Source organism: Rhincodon typus, chromosome 1 (genome assembly GCF_021869965.1).
Source record: "Rhincodon typus isolate 14 chromosome 1, sRhiTyp1.1, whole genome shotgun sequence".
Taxonomy (NCBI): Eukaryota; Metazoa; Chordata; class Chondrichthyes; order Orectolobiformes; family Rhincodontidae; genus Rhincodon; species Rhincodon typus.
Window position 1 is genome coordinate 113,769,266 of NC_063332.1, and position 21,711 is coordinate 113,790,976.

The 21,711-nt window shown below is 41.4% G+C and overlaps 1 protein-coding gene across 2 annotated transcripts in view; it reads left to right on the top strand.

Annotated features, from left to right (window-relative positions):
* sec24d (SEC24 homolog D, COPII coat complex component) overlaps positions 1–21,711 on the top strand; it is a 180,788-nt gene that overhangs the window by 13,921 nt on the left and 145,156 nt on the right. For both annotated transcript variants that reach the window (XM_048595371.1, XM_048595369.1), the window contains exons 2-6: positions 3,184–3,390; positions 7,461–7,590; positions 8,166–8,314; positions 18,436–18,723; positions 21,407–21,540. In XM_048595371.1, coding sequence (XP_048451328.1) covers positions 3,240–3,390; positions 7,461–7,590; positions 8,166–8,314; positions 18,436–18,723; positions 21,407–21,540 — 852 coding nt within the window. In that variant the 5' untranslated portion in view covers positions 3,184–3,239. The remainder of the gene's footprint in view (positions 1–3,183; positions 3,391–7,460; positions 7,591–8,165; positions 8,315–18,435; positions 18,724–21,406; positions 21,541–21,711) is intronic.

The window sequence follows — 21,711 nt, forward strand, 5'->3', positions numbered from 1 at the left end:
ATCCTGGGCCTCCTGCAGTGCCACAACGATGCCACCCGAAGGTTGCAGGAACAGCAACTCATATTCCGCTTGGGAACCCTGCAGCCCAATGGTATCAATGTGGATTTCACAAGTTTCAAAATCTCCCCTCCCCCTACCGCATCCCAAAACCAGCCCAGCTCGTCCCTGCCTCCCTAACCTGTTCTTCCTCCCACCTATCCCCTCCTGCTACCTCAAGCCGCACCTCCATCTCCTACCGACTAACCTCATCCCACCCCCTTGACCTGTCCGTCCTCCCTGGACTGACCTATCCCCTCCCTAACTCCCCACCTACAATCACCTTAACTGGCCTCATCCCCGCCTCTTCGACCTGTTTGTTTCCTCTCCACCTATGCTCTCCTCTATCCATCTTCTATCCGCCTCCCACTCTCTCCCTATTTATCTCAGAACCCCCTTCCCCTCCCCCTTTTCTGATGAAGGGTCTAGGCCTGAAACGTCAGCCTCTCTGCTCCTATGATGCTGCTTGACCTGCTGTGTTCATCCAGCCCTGCACCTTGTTGTCTCGGATTCACCAGCATCTGCAGTTCCTACTATCCCCAAGGCAAATGGTATGTTGGCCTTCATTGCAAGAGGTTTCGAGTCCAGGAGCAGGGATGTGGTGTTGCAATTATACAGGACCTTGGTGAGGCCAAACCTAGAATATTGTGTGCAGTTTTGGCCTTCTTTTCTGAGGAGGGATGCTCTTGCTCTTGAGGGAATGCAGCGAAGGTTTACCAGGCTGATTCTGGGGATGGCGGGTCTGACACATGAGGAGAGATTGTTTTTGCTGGAGTTCAGATCAATGAGGGGGGATCCCGTAGAGACTTATAAAATTCTAACAGGACTAGACAGGGCAGATACAGGGAGGATGGTGAGTGTGTCCAGAACCAGGGCTCACAGTATGAAGATTCGTGGTAGACCATTTAGGACGGAAATGAGGAGACATTTCTTCACCCAAAGAGTGGTGAGCCTGTGGAATTCACTATCACAGGAAGTAGTTGATGCCACAACATTGAATGTATTCAAGAAGCAGCTAGACATAGCACTTGGGGCAAATGGGATCAGCAGATATGGGGATAAAGCAGGATTCAGCTATTGAATTGGATGATCAGCCATGATCATGATGAATGGTGGAGCAGACTTGAAGGCATCCTCCTGCTTCTATCTTCTGTGTTTTTATGTTAATTGAATGGCCACATGAAATATCAACAATTGATTCAATTTTGAGTCAATTTCTTCTCAAATACCGCAGTCTGCCATGATGTCTGAGTGGTCAGTTGAGGTTGTGAGTGAGAAGGATCTCTGTTGATAAGTTTTTTTTTAAGGCAAAGTTGCATTGTTATTTGTGATTTATGCTATAAATATAGTATAACAGTAATGTGTATATATACCCTGCATTACATTTCTATTACCTAGTGCATTCACATTGATTATGCTGACTTCTTGATTATCCTGAATATATAAAACTCATTTTCATATTACTCATTTTTTAACACCTGTCCCCAACACTCCCCCCACCCCCACCCCTTTGCACCAGTTTGCACAACGTCGTTGAGAGCTTTGTGTTAAGTTGTCTTGACTCTGTCCCTAAAGTCTTCCACCTCACCACTTCTCCCTCCAAAGATTTATTTGAACTCTACCTCTCTGTCCAAGCATTAGTTATGACTCCTAATGCCCTCTGCGTCTTGGAGTCCAGTTGTTTAATTGTGCCACTCTGTTGTACCTCAGGATAATTTTCTCTGCCAGAAATGATGATGTTGTTACAGAAGCTAACTTAGGTTTGCACATTTGTTGCTGAGTGTTGTTAGCTCAATGGTACCAGTTCTGCCAAGTAATTACCATGCTCCATGCAATGTCTTTTCATTTCTAGTCATCGTTTTTGTTATAAGAAAATCCATTACGTTATTTAACATTTTTTTAAAATTTGCTATTTTCTGTAATTTATATCAACAGAAGACAAAATAGGTATCAGTATTTTGTAAGAATCCATTGAGTTTAACATTTTTTTTGTGTTGGCTTGACTGCCAGAGCAAACACCATGGATGCTGTCTGACCTGCTGTGATCTCCAGCATTTTTTTTTTCAGTCAAGAAAGAACTGAGTTTAATTTTGTAGGTGACCTCTATCTGATTTGAAAAATGCCACTAACTCTTTTTATAAGGAAATGTGTTGGGGGAAAAAAAAATGCCTTTCAATTCCAGTGAAATGACTGGGGCCAGATGTTAGTTTGATTATTCTTAGGCCTAGGGTATCACCAAATTCTGCATCAGTGATGGGAAGCAACTACGAAAATAATGAAACTAAAGGAGTCCAACAGAAGAAGTCCAAACATTGATGCAACTAAATTGATTTTTTTATATATACACAGTTAGGAGGCATCCTGCATCCTGTGCAGCTTCCCAGTTGGCTGAACAGTTACCCATTCCTACTGTTCCTTTAACTATTGGAGCAGATATGAATGAAGAAGGTGAAAAAAGACATTTGGAAGTTTAGGGGTTTACAAGAGGCCAACACAACAATGAAATATGCATCATCTTCGGTGTAGCACACTGAGAATGAAGTAACTTGGAAAGAAAACTGGATTGTGTGGGAGGGAAAGTGTTGGATATGCAATAGTAGGTATAACTGAGGATATGCCATCTATGCAAAGAAATAACAGAAGCAAGTCTAACTTTCATGACTTGTAGATATGTTTACAGGGAAGGAATTATGTTTGACTCCAGAGGTAATTGGAAGATTCTGTGCTATCAAGTGTTCATTATATTCTTCCAGTCTGGTGCTTGGTCTTCTGCTGGTGGCTGCTGCACACAATAATGCACCTAGTTCCCACGCCTTTGGATGTTCCTCATTCAAATTTGGAAGACTTCAGTCCATGACAGTATAGCGCAGTGTAGTGCATACAGTTTGTCAACTGTCTCTGGTGTAAATTGCATTTGGCCCCTCCAGTATTGTTTCAAAAAATGTGTTGCTTTTGAGCTCCAAGCTGACATTTTATTACTTGTTAGCATCTTTGCTTTTTACAACCCTGAGTAGTTGATATAACACTGGTTGTGTACCTTTCAGACACTATAGGCAGATCATCTTTTGGCAGTATTAGCTTTGAGTGACAAGGCCTATAGTGAATATAATTTTGTTTGAAATTAATTTTGTGCATTTCCACCTCCAGTCTCAACCAGGTTTTGGATCTACATTATCTAAGGAATGAGCATTTTCTAAACAAAAATGAGTCATCAAGGATATGTTGCAACACCACCTTATTCTCAAGCTAAACCTGGAATGGGAGGATATTCTGCTGGCTTTAGTTCAGCAACTTCTCAGCCGCATTATGGCCACTATGGTGGAACAGCTCAACCATATTCTGCAGCTCAAACAGGTAATGCATACGGGGAAACAGTCTTGAACAGAAGTTTTAAACTATGTCTTGTTCTTTCCTCCTCTTCAACTTCACTGAGAGACAAGGCTAGAAATAATGAGACATGCAAGCCTTGCAATTAAGACCATAAGATGTAGGAGAAGTAGACCATTCAGCTCATTGAGTCCGATCCACCATTCAGTGAGATCGTGGCTATATGATAATCCTCAACTTCATTCTCCACCTATCTCAGCCTTGAATATACTCATCAACCCAGACTCAGCCCTCCTCTGTGGTAAAGAATACCACAGATTCACTACCCTCTGTAAGAAGAAATTCCCCCTCAGTCTTAAGTGGATAACCCTTGTTCTGAGATTATGCCCTCCCGCACAAGCAGAAAGAACTCTTCCACATCTATCCTCTTAAGTCCCCTAAGAATCTTGTATGTGTCAATAAAACCACCTCTCATTCTTCTAAACTCTAATGAGTACACATCCAACCTACTCAACCTCTCCTCTTAGGACATTCCTCCATAACTGCGATCAACTTAGTGAACCTTCTCTGGACTGTCTACAATGTTTCCTTAGATAAGGAGACCAAAACTGTTCAGAATATTCCTGTTGTGGTCTGACTTGTGCCTTTTATAGCATGAGCAAGACCTCCCTACTTTTATATTCCATTTCCTTTGAAATAAAGGAAGGCCATTTGCCTTCCCACTTACTTGCTTAACTAGTACTCTCGCTTTTTGTGATTTATTCACGAGAATTCCTAAATCCTTTGTGCTGGAGCTTTCTGCAGTCTTTCTCCATTTAACAAATATTCAGCTCCTCTATTTTTATACAATATAGTGCAATACAGCGCAGGAACAGGCCCTTCGGCCCCTCAAGCCTGCACAGATTCCTAGACATTCTTGGTAACCACTACTTGTTGCCGATGCATGGTTTCTATCCCTCTGTTTGCCTTCCGTTTTTGCACCTATCAAAATCAGCTTTAAATGTTGCTAACGTGCCTGCTTCCACTACCTGTACTGGCAGTGCGTTCCAGGTACCCACCACCCTCTGTGTGAAAGACTTTCCCCACACTTCTCCCTAGGCTTTTCCCCCTCTCACCTTGAACCTGTGCTGTCTGGTAGTTGACCTTTCCACCCTAAGAAAAAGCCACTGACTATTCACCCTATCTACACCTCTAGTAATTTTGTAAACCTCATTCAGATTGCCCTTCAGCCCCCGATTTTCCAGTGAAAATAATCCGAGTTTATGCAACCTCTCCTCATAAAACCCTCCAGACCAGGCAACAACCTGGTAAACCTTCTCTGTACCTTCTCCAAAGCATTCACTTCCTTCTGGTAATGTGGCAGCCAGAACTGCAAGCAATATTCCAAATGTGGCCTAACTAAAGTTTTGGAAAGCTGTAACATAACTTGCTAATTTTTATATTCAATGCCCTGGCCAGTGGAGGCAGGCATGCTGTGTGTCTTTTTGACCACATTATCTATCTGTGTTGCTATTTTCAAGCATTTGTGGAGTCAAATAACCAGAATCCCCTATATGTCATTGCTTCTAAGGGTTCTGACATTTATTGAATAATTCACACCTAAGTTTGATCATCCAAAATGCATCACCTCGCATTTATCCACATTAAACTCCATCTGCCATTTCTACATCTGCAATCTATCTATATCCCGCTGTATCCTTTTGATAATGATCCTCACTATCTGCAACACTGCCGATTTTGGTGTCATCTGTAAACTTATTAATCAAACCACCTACTTTTTCCTCAAGATCATTTATATATATTGCAAACAACAAAAGTTCCAGCACTGATCCCTGCAGAACACTACTAGTTATTATCTCCATTCCGAAAAGCACCCTTCCACCACTACTCTCTGTCTTCTGTGACCAAGCCAGTTCTGTATTCCTCTGACAGCTCACCCTGGATCCTGGAGACTACCTTCTGTACCAGTCTGTCATGAGGTACATTATCAAACACCTTACTAAAGTCCGTGTAGACAACATCCACTACTCTTCTCTCATCAATCATTCTTGACACCTCCTCAAAAAACTCAATCAAGTTGTCGAAACGTGATGACCCTCTCTGCAGAAACTCATGCTGCCTATCACTAAAAGTCCATTTGCTTCCAATAGCTGCCAATGCATTTTCACATAAATATATTGCACCTGCCAAGTTTTGCCCACTTGCATAACCTGTCCATCTGCCTCGTTCTGTCATCTTCCCTACTTGCCTTGCTGTGTCATCTGTGAAATTGGCTACAGTACATTCACTTTCTTCATCAAGGCCATTCCAGTCTATTCCTTTGATCGTTCCAAAAAAAGCCACCTCCTTCTCTTATTTTCTATGTTTCAATTGGGATCAAAGATTACGGGGAGAAAGCGGGATTAGGCTATTGAGTTGGACGATCAGCCATGATCGTGAAGAATGGCACAGCAGGCTCGAAGGGCTGAATGGCCTCCTCGTGTTCCTATCTTCTGTGTTTCTATACATTTGTAAGTAATTGTAGTCCCAGCATTGATCCTTGTGGCACTGTACCAGTTACAAGTTGCTGTCCTGAAAATCCGCCACCCTCTCCTTTATCCAAACTCTCTGTCCTCTGCCAAATCTCTGTCTATGCTAATATATACTACCTCCAATACCATGAGCTCTACCGTGAAGACTTTTTGAATGGTGCAGTAATCCTTCAACAATGCTTGGTTTTTAGAACAGTTCTTTTCTCATTTCAGTGGATAATCAAAAATACAGTGAAGTAACGATATACAATCTTTACAGGATTCCCAGCAACACCAAGACTTTGATGGCATAAAGAAAATAGTGTGTATAATTAACATATACCAAGCTGTTCCAACGTAGATTGATCCATTGTAGGGATAGGCATCTCCTAGACTCCTGCAATTTTTGGGGAGTCAGGCCAGCTCTGGATGAAGTCAAAACTGAACATGCTGCTGAAACACAACAGTGTCTGTGGAGAGAGAAACCGAACTATTCTGATGTTCAGAACTCGGGGATCTGAAGAACAGATCTGAAGCAGTCATAATCGGCTTGAAACAGAATTAGCGTTTTGCATTAGTTATGACTATCTCCACAGATGCATCCAGACCTACGAAGGTTTTCCACCACTTCCTGTTTTTATTCCAGATTTCCAACAGCCACAGTGTTTTGCTTTCATTTCAGCTCCTGGCTGATTTGTGCATCATGGTCCCTTGGAAGAGTTGTGAATCATAGCCTGGATTCTGGGACATTTTGAAAGGTCTTATCATTCCAATTCACTGCCAACTCATGACACCCTACCCAACCCCACTTTGTTATAGATTCTGTGCCAACTCATTCTGTATACACAATGTAGAAAACAAATAAGCTATATAGAAACAACAGAAGAGAGAAACTTCTCGGGGAAAAAAAAACACCTATTAACAAATCTTCTTTCTGTTTAAAAAAAAAACCCTCCTGTTCTCATACACGCTATAAAAGTGAGAGTCAGACTGACCATTAAAGTACCAATACTGAAGTTTTCAAGCACATCCCCCATCTTAGTCTGCGCAACTAAATATTGAAACTTTGAGAAAAGAGAGAACCAAAAACAAAACTTACATACATTTAAATATGTCAGTTGGTCAAAGTTACTAGTTCTTTCCAGTTGTCAAAATAGAACACCCAGCAGAGGTGATCCTTTTTATGTGTCTAGGCTCTTAGCCAAGTATGCATGATGATGACCTGTAGATACTCTTTCAGCAGAACTGGATCGCCACGGATGGTTCTATAGCTTTGGGAAATCAAAGTAACCTGAACAAACATTCTAATTTAAAAAAAGAAGTCAAGTACTTGAATCTGCTTGTGAACAAAGTTATGTGATCATTTTGTAATAGTTCAAAAAAAAAATTGTCTCAGGTGTAAATTGTATTGTAGGCTTAGCATTAAAGGGATATACAAAGAGAGAATATTTCCAATTGTTCATCTTTGTGTGAACATGTTTTATATTGTAGACTTTGTACGTACATTTCTTTCTTTGTTGTCACTGTTCTCAAAAGACTTTAGTTCTGAGTATAGGCTTATGGTTCATGGATGCATTTTCTTTCCAGGACCTTTAAAACCACTGTCTTCACCTCATGGATCTTCAATGTCTGTTGGTCACCCACCACCTGCTCCTGGCCAGTTTGGCCAAACTAGCCTCCAGAATGGAATATATAATCCTGGAAACCAGATGCCAAGGTATTTTCATTTTAAAAGAAAAATCATTCATGGGATGTGGGTGTCATTGGCTGGGCCAGCATTTATTGCCCAACTCTAGTTACCCTTTTGAAGTTGGTGGTGAGCTGCCATAATACAGAAAGGAAGATCGGCAAAATACAATTTTAAACTTGCAGACAATCACTGCTTCATTTTTGTCAAAAATGAATAAACTCTGCCAATGTCTTACATGAATGATGTAAAGCTTTTTACTTTTAAATTTGCACCAGCAGTTTCCTTGTGCATGTATGGTAGAAGAGAAGCACACAAAGTTTTACATTCTGATTAGATGCATTCCAACAAGGCTTTTGACAAAACTACTTTGCTCATGTCCCCCCTCTCTGCCACCCCACCATCCAGTCTTTTAGAAACCTAACCTATGTCCAGTAGATTGTAAGCCTTGATATTGTTGTGGTTTTCCATTGCTTGAAAACTGTACCACATGCCAAAAATAGTTATATTTCGATTAACTATCCAATATTGAAGAATGGATTAAAAGTTGCAATGCCTCAATAATTATGATTATTTTTTAAAATAAAGTGTTTATTTTCTTCTAGCCATGCAACTCCTCCTCCACACGGTGGTCAAACACCTCCTACTCAATCCCATGGTTCTAAATCACAGGCAAATTACCAGAACACTGCACCACCTGTATTCACACAGCATGTCAGCAATCAGCTTGGTGCAATGCAAATAAGCAACTATGGTAAGTTGGTTTTTTTTGTTTAAATAAAGTAACTTAAGCCAGTTGAATACTTAGGAGTATAGGGAGAGGAAGATGATGACAAAAAGAAATTTTTACTCATAATTTTGCATTTTTGAAAGGTTTCTGTTTCTAGATGGTTTCTTTACAGTTGTCCCAACTGATGGTCTGGGCCTTCAATTTCTTCATCCTTTTGAACCTTGAGTCTGACACAGCAAAAGAGTGGAAGATGAAACTGAAATTTTTAAAGACCTTGTGTCTTCACATCCACGTGAAGATTTCCTGAATGACATACATGCTTTGATGAATCTAATTTAGTCTTGTTGCTTTACAAAATCAAAGGAAACTTATTTTCGAATCCTGTGGTGATCCAGGAATGTTTGAAGTCTCAATAAAATACGTTGAGTTCTTTGTTCACAACATTTCGGCCATTCAGAATCTATACACTCACTCGTATTTTTTGTTTTAGATTTGTGTGGGGAACCGATAAATTACTCCTCCAGAATTCGTGTAATTTAAATATAATTTACATTGACAAGTTCCCCTTATAAAATACAAATGGAAGAAATTACCGTAGATAGAATTCAGAGAAAGTAAGTAAGGAAAATGCAACAAAATCAGAAAATATTTTTTGTTTTGTAAAATGTTCTGAGATATTGTTTAACTTAAAAGCTGTCAATTGTTGGATTCATGGAAAAGTGATTCAAAATGTATTTCACTTGAATGTTATTTACAAATGTTTGTGATTTCACTCAAAGATATTGGCCCTATGTGTAAACCAAGACATTAAATTTCCATAATTTACTTGTATTGTTCTGAAATTTCCTTCTCCACAATTCGTATAGGTTGGTTACACCATGCTACAATGATGGAGCCAAAGATTTCAGACGAGCATGTCAATTATGTGTACATTTGAGTCTATGACATAATATTAGGAGCTGCAGACATAAATTCAGATACTAGTGTTTGGTTCTTTGGAATAGAATTGTTCAATTCCATCAGGCAACTCTCTCCTTGCTTTGCTGGCATTGGTATGAGCCCTGACTAATTTAGATGGATGGCCTCTGAAGAATAATTTGGCAAGCTGCAGTAACAGGTGAGAGAAACGTTGGTACTTGGAGAGACTTAGGTGTCCTTGCACCGGAACCACACAATGTTTAACATTTAAACAGTGAAGAAGAAGTCTTAATGGAATTACATAGGGCCTTGGTGAGATCAGACTGAGCATACTGTTTGCAGTTTTGGTCTTTTTAGCTGAGGATTTAGCACAGGGTTGTTAGGTATTAATGGAAACAGCAGATCAGTTACCTATTCCCTATTTTTACACCCACAAACTCCACATTTCTCAACCAAGACCAGTTACAAGATGACTGAACGTAAACATAGTTTTGACCAATATTTGAACGATTTCAATAACTTGAAGCTTATAACACATAGACATTTACAGCACAAAGATCCCATTGTCTATTATGGTCAACAAAAATCTGATTTATAATCCCATTTCTCTACTATTGACCCAAAGCTATGAAGGCTATAACAATGCAAGTGAATATCTAAATACCTTTTAAATGTTACAAGTGTTTCTGACTTAACCACTGCTTCAGTCAGTGAGTTCTAGACTATTGCCATCCCTGGATGAATAACATTCTTTTTAACTCTCCTCTGAGCCTTCTACCTTTTTAGTCTTAAATCTAAGACATCTGGCTGTTGGCCCTCTACCAGTGGGAATAGTCCCTACTTATCCACTCTATCTATGCCCTACATAATCTTATACATCTCTATCTGCTCCCCTTTCAAGCTTCGATGCTCCAACAAAAACCGCCCCAGACTATTCAAGTACTCCTCATTGTTCTGACCCTTGGTCCAGGCAGTATCCTAGTAAGTCTCCTCTATACCGACTTTGCTGCAAATACATCCTTCCTTAAATATAGTGATTACAGCTGCAAAAAGGACTCCAGTTGTGGCCTAATCGGCATTTTATATAGTCCAAGCAGCATAATATCTCTGCTCTTGTATTCTGTGCCCTTCCTAAGAAAGGCAAGTACCCCATAGACCTTATTAACCACCTGATCTAGTCAGAAGGTAGCCTTGCTACTTTCAGGGGTTTGTGGATATATACACCAAGGTCCCTCCAATTTTCTCTACTTTCCAGCGTCCTCCCACTTATGGTGTAATCCCTTGCCTTGTTAGCCTTCTCAATTTGTATTACCTCACATTTTTCTGTGTTGAACTCCATTTGTCACTGCTCTGTCCACTTAACAGGTCGATTGATACCCTCAGTTTATGACTATCCTTCTCACAATTTACCACATTACCAATATTTGTGTCGTTCACACACTTCTTGATCATAACCCCTAGATTTAAGTCCGACTCTTTAATGTACATGAGAAATAGCAAGGACCCCCACACCTAGCCCTAACGGACCTCACTGTGATCAGAATTCTGAGCACAGAATCGTCCCTCTATCATCGCACTCTGCTTCCTGCTTATCAGCCAATTTAGGATCTGACATATCACTTTGCCTTGGATCCCATGGACTTTCTTGACCAGTCTGCCATTGGGGACTGTATCAAAAGCGATTCTAGAGTTTATGAAGCAACATCAAAAAATTACCCTCATCAGCACCCTGGCTTATCTCCTCCAAAAAATTAATTACATTTCTAAAATACAATCTTCTCTTAACAAATCCATGCTGACTATCCCTGAATAATCCTTGTGTCCAAGTGTAGAGGTTAGACTGATTGGCTTGTAATTTCCTGGTCTGTCCCTTCCTTGCATTTTATATAAATGGGATAACACTGGAACCCCTGCAGTCCTCTGGAACCTCACCTGTGGCCAGAGAGGATTTGAAAATTACTGCTAGGGACCCTGATAGCTCCTCCCTCAATAGTCTTTGATATATCTCATCCAGACCTATGGATCCATCCACTTTTAAGGCAGCTAAACTTGTAAAACCCCTCTCTCCCTATTTTAATTTCTTCTAATATTTCAAAGTTCTCCATCCTGAAGTTTGTGTCTGCATCATCCTTTTCCATTTTGAACACCGACAGAAAGTATTCATGGAGAACTGCACCCACATCTTCTGGATCTGCATGCAGATTACCTCTATTCTCCCTAAAGGATGTTCCTCTTGCATAGGCTCTTGCTCTTCATGTATTTTTTTAAAATCTTTCTATCTTCCTTTATTCTACCAGCCAGTGCTTTCTCATACTTTCTCTTAGCTTTACTAATTTCTGCACATTTTATGTGATCTTAGAGACTCGGCCATACCGAGCCCTCATTACCTGCCATTGAAGCTTCTTTTTTACTTCTTCATCCTAACCTTTATGTCCCTTCACAGTCGAAGGTTTTCCGGCCTTGGCCACACCCTTTTGTCTTTATGGGAACATATTTGCCTTGTGCTGTCACTGTTTCGTCCTTGGATGCCTGCCACTGTCCTGACACAGTTTTATATGCAGGTAGATGCTGCTAGTTCACTTGGGCCAAATTGTATATTATCTTAGTGAAATTAACCTTTCCCCAGTATCGAATTTATATTCATGTCCCATCCTTATTCTTTCCCATATCTATACTAAATGTCATAAACTACGTGTTATCGTCACTATCTTCAAAATGTTTCCCCACTGATGCACCTTCCACCTATTGGGCTCATTTGAATGTTAGGTCAAGAACTTGTTGGGCTTTCTACATCCTGGCTAAAACAGTTCTCTTCAATGCGATTTAACCATTTTTCTCCCTCCCTACTTGCGCACGAAAACTAGCCCAGTTAGTACTTGGGTGGCTCAAAACTCCTACTGTTACTACCTTATTATTCTTATGCTTCTCTGAAGTTTGATTCTGTGTCCCTACGTGACTGTTTTGGGGGCCTAAAATACACATCCAACAGCATAAGTTTTTTTTCTGTCTCTAGTCATGTAGGCTCATTTGATGATTCTTCCAAGATATTGTCCTTTTTACTGCTATAATTGATTTCCTTGATAATATTGCAACTCCCCACCCACTTCTATTGCCCACTAAACCTCATCTGAATACCTTTTTAACCAGGAATATTGAGTTGTCAATACTGCCCATTTTACAGTCAATTGTCAGACAAAACTATGGTTTCTTGTCCCTTTTAGCCTCGCTGCTGCTAATTTCAAGTCCTGCGCAGATCCACCACCACTCTGTCTGATTCTGGGAACTCACTTCACCAGCTTATCTCAATGATGCTGGCTGCCTGTCTTGGGGTTTCTACCTCACCCACTTCTGTCTATGGTGACTATTGTAACTGTTAATTTGTCATTTTAGTTTTGTAAATGTTGGTGCTTCAATTTCTGATTGACATGAGCATTAGGAATGCATTGTAAATGTGTCACGTGAGCCTTATGTTATGATCCCAGTTGGTAGTACTACTGGAAAAGTCTGATTTCAGAGTGAAATAACTTAAGTTTTGTTTTTGTAGCTGGCTACCTATACTGTGATAATCAGTCACTGAACAGAGTTACACAAGGCTGTCAATGTACTTTTAACAAAAGAACATCTTTATTACACAAAAGAAAAGAAAACAAAGATATATTTTTGCCAGACAATTTATAAAGATATTCTCATAAGCAGCAAAAAAGAAAATTTCAACTCTTTTCCCAGCATTATTCTAAACCTTGTTAATCAACTGACAAGGTTGCAAGCATTTCCTTCCAGCAACTTTCTGTGTGTTAAACAGATGTGATTCTCTTAGTTATTGTCCTCAAAACACATCAACACAAGCTACTTTACTGGCTTTTCCTAACTGAACTTAAGAAAAGCCATATCTACTTAAACTGCTAATAGTTTTAAGACTTTTTTCAACTTCTGAAAGTCTGGGCTGTGACAACTAAACTACCCTTTGCTGGGGATATGAAACTGTTCTTCTCAACTGAAATCCCCAGGTCTGTATTTTTCTAAGTCATCACAATTCAACGAAGCAAATATTTCATCAATAACTCACCACCTACTTTATGTGATACAACAAGGTGTAGAGCTGAATGAACACAGCAGGCCAAGCAGCATCAGTGGAGCAGGAAAGCTGATGCTTTGGGTCTAGACCCTTCTTCAAAAATGGGGGAGGGGAAGGGGATTCTGAAATAAATAGAGAGGGGGGGGAGGCGGATGGAAGATGGATAAAGGAGCAGATAGGTGGAGAGGAGACAGACAGGTCAAAGAGGTGGGGATGGAGCCAGTAAGGGTGAGTGTAGGTGGGGAGTTAGGGTGGGGATAAGTCAGTCTAGGGAGGATGGACAGGTCAATGAGGCGGGATGAGGCTGGTAGGTAGGAGGTGGGGGTGGGGCTTGAGGTGGGAGGAGTGGATAGGTGGGAGGAAGGACGAACAGGTTAGGGAGGCGGGGATGAGCTGGGCTGGTTTTGGGATGTGGTTGTGGGAGGGGAGATTTTGAAGCTTGTGAAGTCCACATTGATACCATTGGGCTGCAGGGTTCCCAAGCGAAATATGAGGTGCTGTACCTGCAACCTTCGGGTGGCATCGTTGTGGCACTGGAGGAGGCCAAGGATGGACATGTCGTCCAAGGAGTGGGAGGGGGAGTTGAAATGGTTCGCGACTGGGAGGTGCAGTTGTTTGTCGCGAACCGAGCGTAGGTGTTCCACAAAGTGGTTCCCAAGCCTCTGCCTGGTTTCCCCAATGTAGAGGAGGCCACATTGGGAACAGTGGATACAGTATAGCACATTAGCAGATGTGCAAATGAACATCTGCTTGATGTGGAAGGTCTTCTTGGGGCCTGGGATGGGGGTGAGGGGGGAGGTATGGGGGCAGGTGTAGCACTTCCTGCGGTTGCAGGGAAAAGTGCCAGGTGTGGTGGGGCTGGTGGGGAGTGTGGAACGGACAAGGGAGTCTCGGAGAGAGTGGTCCCTCCGGAAGGCAGATAAAGGTGGGGAGGGAAAAATGGCTTTGGCAGTGGGGTTGGATTGAAGATGGCGGAAGTGCCGGAGGATGATGCGTTGGATCCGGAGGTTGGTGGGGTGGTATGTGAGAACGAGGGGGATTCTGTTTTGGTTGTTGTTGCGGGTAGAGGGTGTGAGGGATGAGTTGCTGGAAGTGCGAGAGACACGGTCAAGGGCGTTTTCGACCACTGAGGAGGGGAAGTTGCGGTCCTTGGAAAAATGAGGACATCCGGGGGGATGTCTGGGAGTGGAATGCCTCATCTCGGGAGCAGATGCGGCGGAGGTGAAGGAATTGGGAGTAGGGGATGGCGTTTTTGCAGGAAGGTGGGTGGGAGGAGGTGTATTCTAGGTAGCTGTGGGAGTCGGTGGGCTTGAAATAGATATCGGTTTCTAGGTGGTTGCCAGAGATGGAAACAGAGAGGTCCAGGAAGGTATCGGAGATGTTCCAGGTGAACTTAAGGTTAGGGTGGAAGGTGTTGGTGAAGTGGATGAACTGTTCGAGCTCCTCGTGGGAGCACGAGGCGGCGCTGATACATTCATCGATTTAACGGAGGAAGAGGTGGGGGATAGGGTCAGTGTAGCTTCGGAAGAGGGATTATTCCACGTATCCTACAAAGAGGCAGGCATAGCTTGGGCCCACGCGGGTACCCATGGCCACCCCCTTTGTCTGTAGGAAGTAGGAGCAATTGAAGGAGAAGTTGTTAAGGGTGAGGACAAGTTCAGCTAAGCGGATAAGGGTGTCAGTGGAGGGGGACTGGTCGGGCCTGCGGGACAGGAAGAAGCGGAGGGCCTTTAAGCCATCTGCATGGGGAATGCAAGTGTATAGGGACTGGATGTCCATGGTAAAGATGAGGTGTTGGGGACCAGGGAATTAGAAGTTTTGGAGGAGGTGGAGGGCGTGGGTAGTGTCACAGATGTAGGTAGGGAGTTCCTGGACCAAGGGGGAGAAAATGGAGTCGAGATAGGTGGAGATGAGTTTGGTGGGGCAGGAGCAGGCGGAGACAATGGGTCGACCAGGGCAGTCAGGTTTGTGGATTTTGGGAAGGAGATAGAAGCGGGCGGTGCAGGGTCGGGGAATGATGAGATTGGAGCCTGTGGGTGGGAGGTCACCTGAGGTGATGAGGTTGTGGATGGTTTGGGAGATGATGTTTTGGTGGTCAGGGGTGGGGTCATGATCAAGGAGGCGGTAGGAGAAGGTGTCGGAGAGCTGGCGTCTGGCCTCAGCGATATAGAGGTCAGTGCGCCATACTACAACTGCGCCTCCCTTGCCTGCGGGTTTTATGGTGAGATTGGGATGGGAGTGGAGGGCTGCACGTTCTGTGGGGGAAGAGGTTGGAGTGGGTGAGAGGGGTGGAGAGATTGAGGCGATTGCTGTCTCGACGGCAGTTGGAGATGAAGAGGTCGAGGGAGGGTAGGAGGCCTTGGGGTGGTGTCCAGGAGGAGGGGGTGTGTTGGAGGTGGGAGAAGGGGTCAGTAGACGGAGGGTTAGGCTCACGATTAAAGAAGTGAGCGCGGAGGCGGCGGAAAAACTGTTCAACGTCCAAGCGTGAGTTGTATTCGTTGATGTTAGGGTGAAGGGGGATAAGGGTAAGCCCTTTACTGAGGACTGACTGTTCGCCCTCAGTGAGGGTGAGGTCTGGGGGGAGGTGAAGACCCGACAGGGCTGGGTGCTACTGCCTCCTCTGGAGCTGCAGTGTAGTCATTTAGCTTAAGCTGCATGCTTTCTTCAAAATTCTTTCAGCTCATTTGTTCAAGAATGACTTTCTCATGGAGTCAGACAGCACAGAAATGGACCCTTTGGTCCGACCAGTCTATGCTGAACATAATCCCAAACTAAACTAGTCCCACCTGCCTGCTCCAGGCCCTTATCCCTCCAAACATTTCCTATTCATGTACCTATCCAAATGTCTTTTAAATGTAATTGTACCCACATCCACCACATCCTTCGGCATTCATTCCATATGTGAACCACCCTCTGTGTAAATCTCTCTCCTCTCACCTTAAAAATGTGTCTACCAGTCTTGAAATCCCCCACCCTAGGGAAAAGGCCACTACTATTAACTCTATCTATACCTCTCATTATTTTATAAACTTTTATCAGATTGCCTCTCAATGTCCTATGCTCCTGTGGAAAATGTCCCAGCCTATCCAGCCTTTCTTTATAACTCAAACCTTCCATACCCAGCTACATCCTGGTAAATCTCTTCTGAATCCTCTCCAGCTTGATAATAGCCTTTCTATAACTTTGCGACTAGACCTGGACACAGTCTTCCAGAAAAGGCTTTGCCAATGTCCTGTACACCCTCTGAAGGAGGGTCTAGGCCCGAAACATCAGCCTTCCTGCTCCTCTGATGCTGCTTGGCGTGCTGTGTTCATTCAGCTCTACACCTTGTTATCTCAGATTCTCCAGCATCTGCAGTTCCTACTATCTCTTTACACGGGTCAAGTTTGATCATGGCAATTGCTTAATTTTTTTTCTGGAACAGGTACCACCATAATGTTGGATTTTCTTGTTTCATGGATGATTTTTTAGATTGTATTGTTGTATCATTAAACTTTAACAAAACAGCCTTAAATTTATATATGGAATATAAGACCAGATCAAAGTCTTTTTCTCCAAATGTTGAATATTTGTGTTGACACATTTAATTTCTTAGAAAGGTAACTGCCTGCTCAATTCTCTTCATGTTTTCCTGTGAAAACATTGCACAAACATAGAAACATAGAAAAAAGGTGCAGGAGTAGGCCATTCAGCCCTTCAAACCTGTACCGCCATTCAATATGATCATAGCTGATCATGCAATCTCAGTATCCCATTCCAGCCTTCTCTCCATACCCCTTGATCCCTTTAGCCAATTAGATCCTTTTACACCAATATATTGCAGAATTTTGGGTTTTGCCTTTGGCATGGGAAAATCCCAGATAACCTTCGTTATTGCTTCTGTAGGTGCTGCTTTGCTTTGTCACACGGTGTGGCTCAAGATGAAACTTTGGCTTTGGCACACTTACCTTGTAGCTAAATTTATGCCTAAGCTGGCTTTTTGTAACCGATTGAATAGGTAAATGTTCTTCTTGGGGTTGTCTGAATGCAAATCATCAATATGAACAACACAATGAGTAATTCTTCAATGATCTTGTCAGTTAAACCTTAAAAATTTGATTCTCTTTAACAATAATTGAGAAAAAATCTCCCTTCTTAAGTTCTGAGGCAATGTATTCCACTTACTTCTGCTATATTTTCAATACACATTTACTTTCCTGATGCATCATTTTCTGAGGATTTCTTAGTTGTACCTATTATTGCAGTAGGTCTCCTATTCAGCTGTAAAGCTTATTGCTATAAATATCCAATCTTACAATGGAAATATATTATTTATATATTTCTCCTTTTATATTAAATTTTCATCCTAAAACTAATACCATTTCCATCCCTAGATTTTCTATCCCCCTAATTTATTTGTAGATTCCGATATGATCATATCCCACATATCACTGACCGTGTGATATATCAAAATTATCTGGCAGAACTACTGCTTCTTAGTTCTTTGATAGTTGACACTCTTCTCTAATTGATAAGCCTCAGGAGCAAGCTCATAAGCATTGAGTATTGCTCTTTTAACAGTTGATTAGTCTACAGATTGCATTTCTTTCAAAATGGTGTATGCATTTATGGCTGTACCTGTCAAGACTTTTTGTTGCCGTTAGTCCAAACATTCACCTTCACAACCAACTTTTCAAATGATTCGAAATATCTTTCAACTCAATCCTCTTTACATTTAGATTTCAGGCTTCTTACTTTACTCACTAAATTAACATAAATTAAGGCAACGTCATGTAAACAGAAACCTTCATCGCAATAGGACCTAAAAACTGGGTCCTCTTATCAAATGTGTATTACTTTCATTCATAAATTACTCATCTCTAACTCTTTAAAGAAAGACAGATGATAGAGCCAGTGTAGCAGTGATTTTAAAGTTTTGCATATTTAGGGATCTCCCATATATGTAGTGTAATTAAATAAAATTTGTTACTCTTGTGGGTCTGTTAATTTTGATGCAATATATTAATTACTGTTAAACGTATATTACTGAGCAGAATATTTATTTTGTGGCATTTAGCACCCACCAATCTTTAACGTCACTGTTAATATTCTGGAAATATTGCAAGTATTAAAATTTTAGAGGCTACATGTCTTTTCTTTTTGTTATAATTAGGTTCTTCTCAAGCTCGTCCATGCAGTACTCCATCATCATGTGGACCACCACTCCAGCCTTCATTCCAAGGGTCTGAACCACAACAACTTTTACCTTCCATTCCACCTCCTGCAGCTCAAGGTCTGTCTGTTCCCCCTGGTGTCCCATCAGCTACAGTGCCCCCTGGAATGGTTCCTCCTCCTCCTCCTGTAGGCATGCCTGTTGGTCATGCTGGACCCAGTCATGGCAATGCTAGCTATCAGCAGGTTCCAGGCCAGCCTTCCATGACTGCATACTTACCACAGCATGGTATGTATTTACATTTTGATAATTTAAAAATATTACTTGCTTATCTTGATGGCCATCTCACATTTCTGCTGTCTTGTTTTTAACCCAAACAATACAGCCATCTTTGTAAGGATCATACACAGTACAGGTTAATTATATTCAGAAATGACTATCGAATTGCAATCAATCAAAATTATGCAAGCTCAGCTCTGCAAAGAATGTATTCACATTTCAATCAGAAATGTTATCCTGTTCCATAGTTGGCTGTTGTAAATGTGGAATGTAGACTGCTTTATCAGAAAATTGCCAAGACACATTATACTGAAAGAGAAACAAATGTAGTTTTGTATCATTTATCAAAATAATTTTAGACCAAATGATTACTTTTGAAATGACTAACTGCAGTCAAACATGTACGCAGCTAGGTTTTTAAAAAAAGTACCTCCAGAAGATTGACCAGCTTCTCTTGCTTTAGTGTTGTTGGTTGCCAATCCAGAAAAGATTGATTTAGCAAGCTTCGCCTGATTATAAGGCTAATCAGAGTTTTAATGCTTCTTAATTAAATAAATCTTCAAATGCTCATCATGTGATGAGTAGACAGTGAGCATTTATTTTGGATTGATCATTGGTAACTATTATTTTGCATATTTGCAGATTATAAGTGATTGGAATTTTGCATGAATTCTGATCTCCCGGGCTATAAATTTGGCAGATGATTGGTGAAAACCAAACAGAAACAACAGTCAGTCAGTTTTTATTCTTGGAAATTTTTGAGATTGACTTCCACTGAAATTATGTCAAAAAATTGGAGAAACTTGCCTAAATTCTGCTCACATACGTTAAATCTAATCTTAACTGTCAAGACCTAGTGGATCAGGATTAAAGACCTGTTTAATGTCACTCCAGGAGAACCATGTGGCAGAATGAGTAACATATGTTGTCATTGATGTACTGATAGCCATACATTAATTCACTGGAATGAAAGGCTGTTTTAGTTCACTCACACATAATTTACACATTTTCACATTAGAAAAGAATTACAGTAAAATCACTACTGCTTCAGTAAATTGCAAGTTATTTTATGGGAAATAGACTAGGAGACCAAATTTTAAAAAACATTAAATGAAGAATAAAATTGAGATAACGTAATTACATAAAGTTATAGCAACTTTAACTTCAATTCCGATCAATTAGAACTTTATGAAATAGGTATTGTGGACAATGTCTTCATGATAAATGTGCCTGAGCAGGAAACCGTGTTTTGGGGTTCGGGCATTGGATTGAAGAATGCAGCAGGGGCTCCAAAGATGCAGGATACTGAACAGACCAGAGAAGCCACACCCACCTTTTTGCAGCTGCTGTTAAATGAGCTTAAGTGTCCAGTATACATGTTGGTGAATAGGTAAATGAGTGAATGGTCAGGGTGCTGGGTGGGTGAAGTAATAGAGTAGAGTGGCAGCTGGCTGGGGTGCCACGTGGATCGAGATGGTGGCTTAGAGTATTCTTTATTCAATGTTTCTTAAATTTGATTTTCAAGTCGATTTTCCCATTGCATAATGTGATTTATTAAAACACCATTACAAATAGTTACACAGCAAGTATTAGATAGGAGCAGCCTAATCCACTTCTGGGTAAGCACACAACTGACCACCAAATCACTCACACTGATTCCCTCAATCCCCCTAGTATTTACCAAGGATTTATAAGGAACTTTTGAATTCTTTTTAATGGTTGGTAATAACTATAAATATTTTGGAATCAATGGAGTTGAAAGCATTGAAACCTATGTTCAGGATGCCAAATCAGTCACAGTACATATTGTCTGGTGTGAAGGAACCCAAAAGCACTTTATAGGCCGGGGAAGGATGGGCCCCTTTCTCTCAAAATGTAACTACACATGAACTTCTTCCATTTAGTGAAACTTCAACTGTTGAGGCACTCTATATATTACAGTATAGTGAACACATCATAGTTGTCCTGAGAAAAAGTACTTGCCTGTGACCAGACTAAGCTGTCAGTCAATACAAATTATTAAATGTTGTAATTGGTTATACTGATGTGTAATAGTCAGTAAATCATAGAATCCTTAGTGTGGAAACAGGCCATTCAACCCATCAAGTTCACACTAGCCCTCAGAAGAGCATCCCCTCAGACGTACCCTCCAACCCTTTCCCTGTAACCCTGCATTTCCCATGGCTAATCAACCTAGCCTGCGCATCCTTGGACACTATGGATAATTTAGCATGGCCAGTCCACTAACTTGCACATCTTTGGACTGCGGGAGGAAATCCATGCAGACACTGGGAGAATGTGCAGACATCACACAGACAGTCGCCTGAGGGTAGAATTGAGCCCGAGTCCCTGGCGCTGTGGGCAACAGTGCTAACCACTGAGCCAGCATTCTGTCCCAATGCTGACAATATTATTGCCACTCTGAATTGGATGTAGCATGCTTAACAAGTAAATTGCAGACAAAATGGAAAGAATTTTATACATTTCTATAGTTATTGCGGAACAGAGAATCATTCGAGATTAACATTTTTGTATTAAAATTCTCTATCTTTTAAGCTTATCTATGTAAAATAAATGTTGCTGTTTTTCTGAAGTATCAAATAAAAACAATTCATAGATTTTTATGTAATCAAATGTATGTAATCTAGAGCAATGAGTTGTTGTGTCCAGTATTTGTGATTCTTCTTTCCAGGAGGTATGTATGGTGCGCAGCAAAGAGGCCTTCAGCCAAACTATCCTGGTGCCTATCCAGGGGCTCCAGCGACTGGTGCACAGCTTGCTGGACCTCAACAGAAGAAACTTGATCCTGACTCTATCCCTAGTCCAGTAAGTATAGTAAACAGCTCACGCAATGAATTATTATCTCAACTTTGTTTTGTTTCAGAGATAGTAGGAACTGCAGATGCTGGAGAATCTGAGATAACAAGGTGTAGAGCTGGATGAACACAGCAGGCCAAGCAGCATCAGAGGAGCAGGAAGGCTGACGTTTCGGGCCTA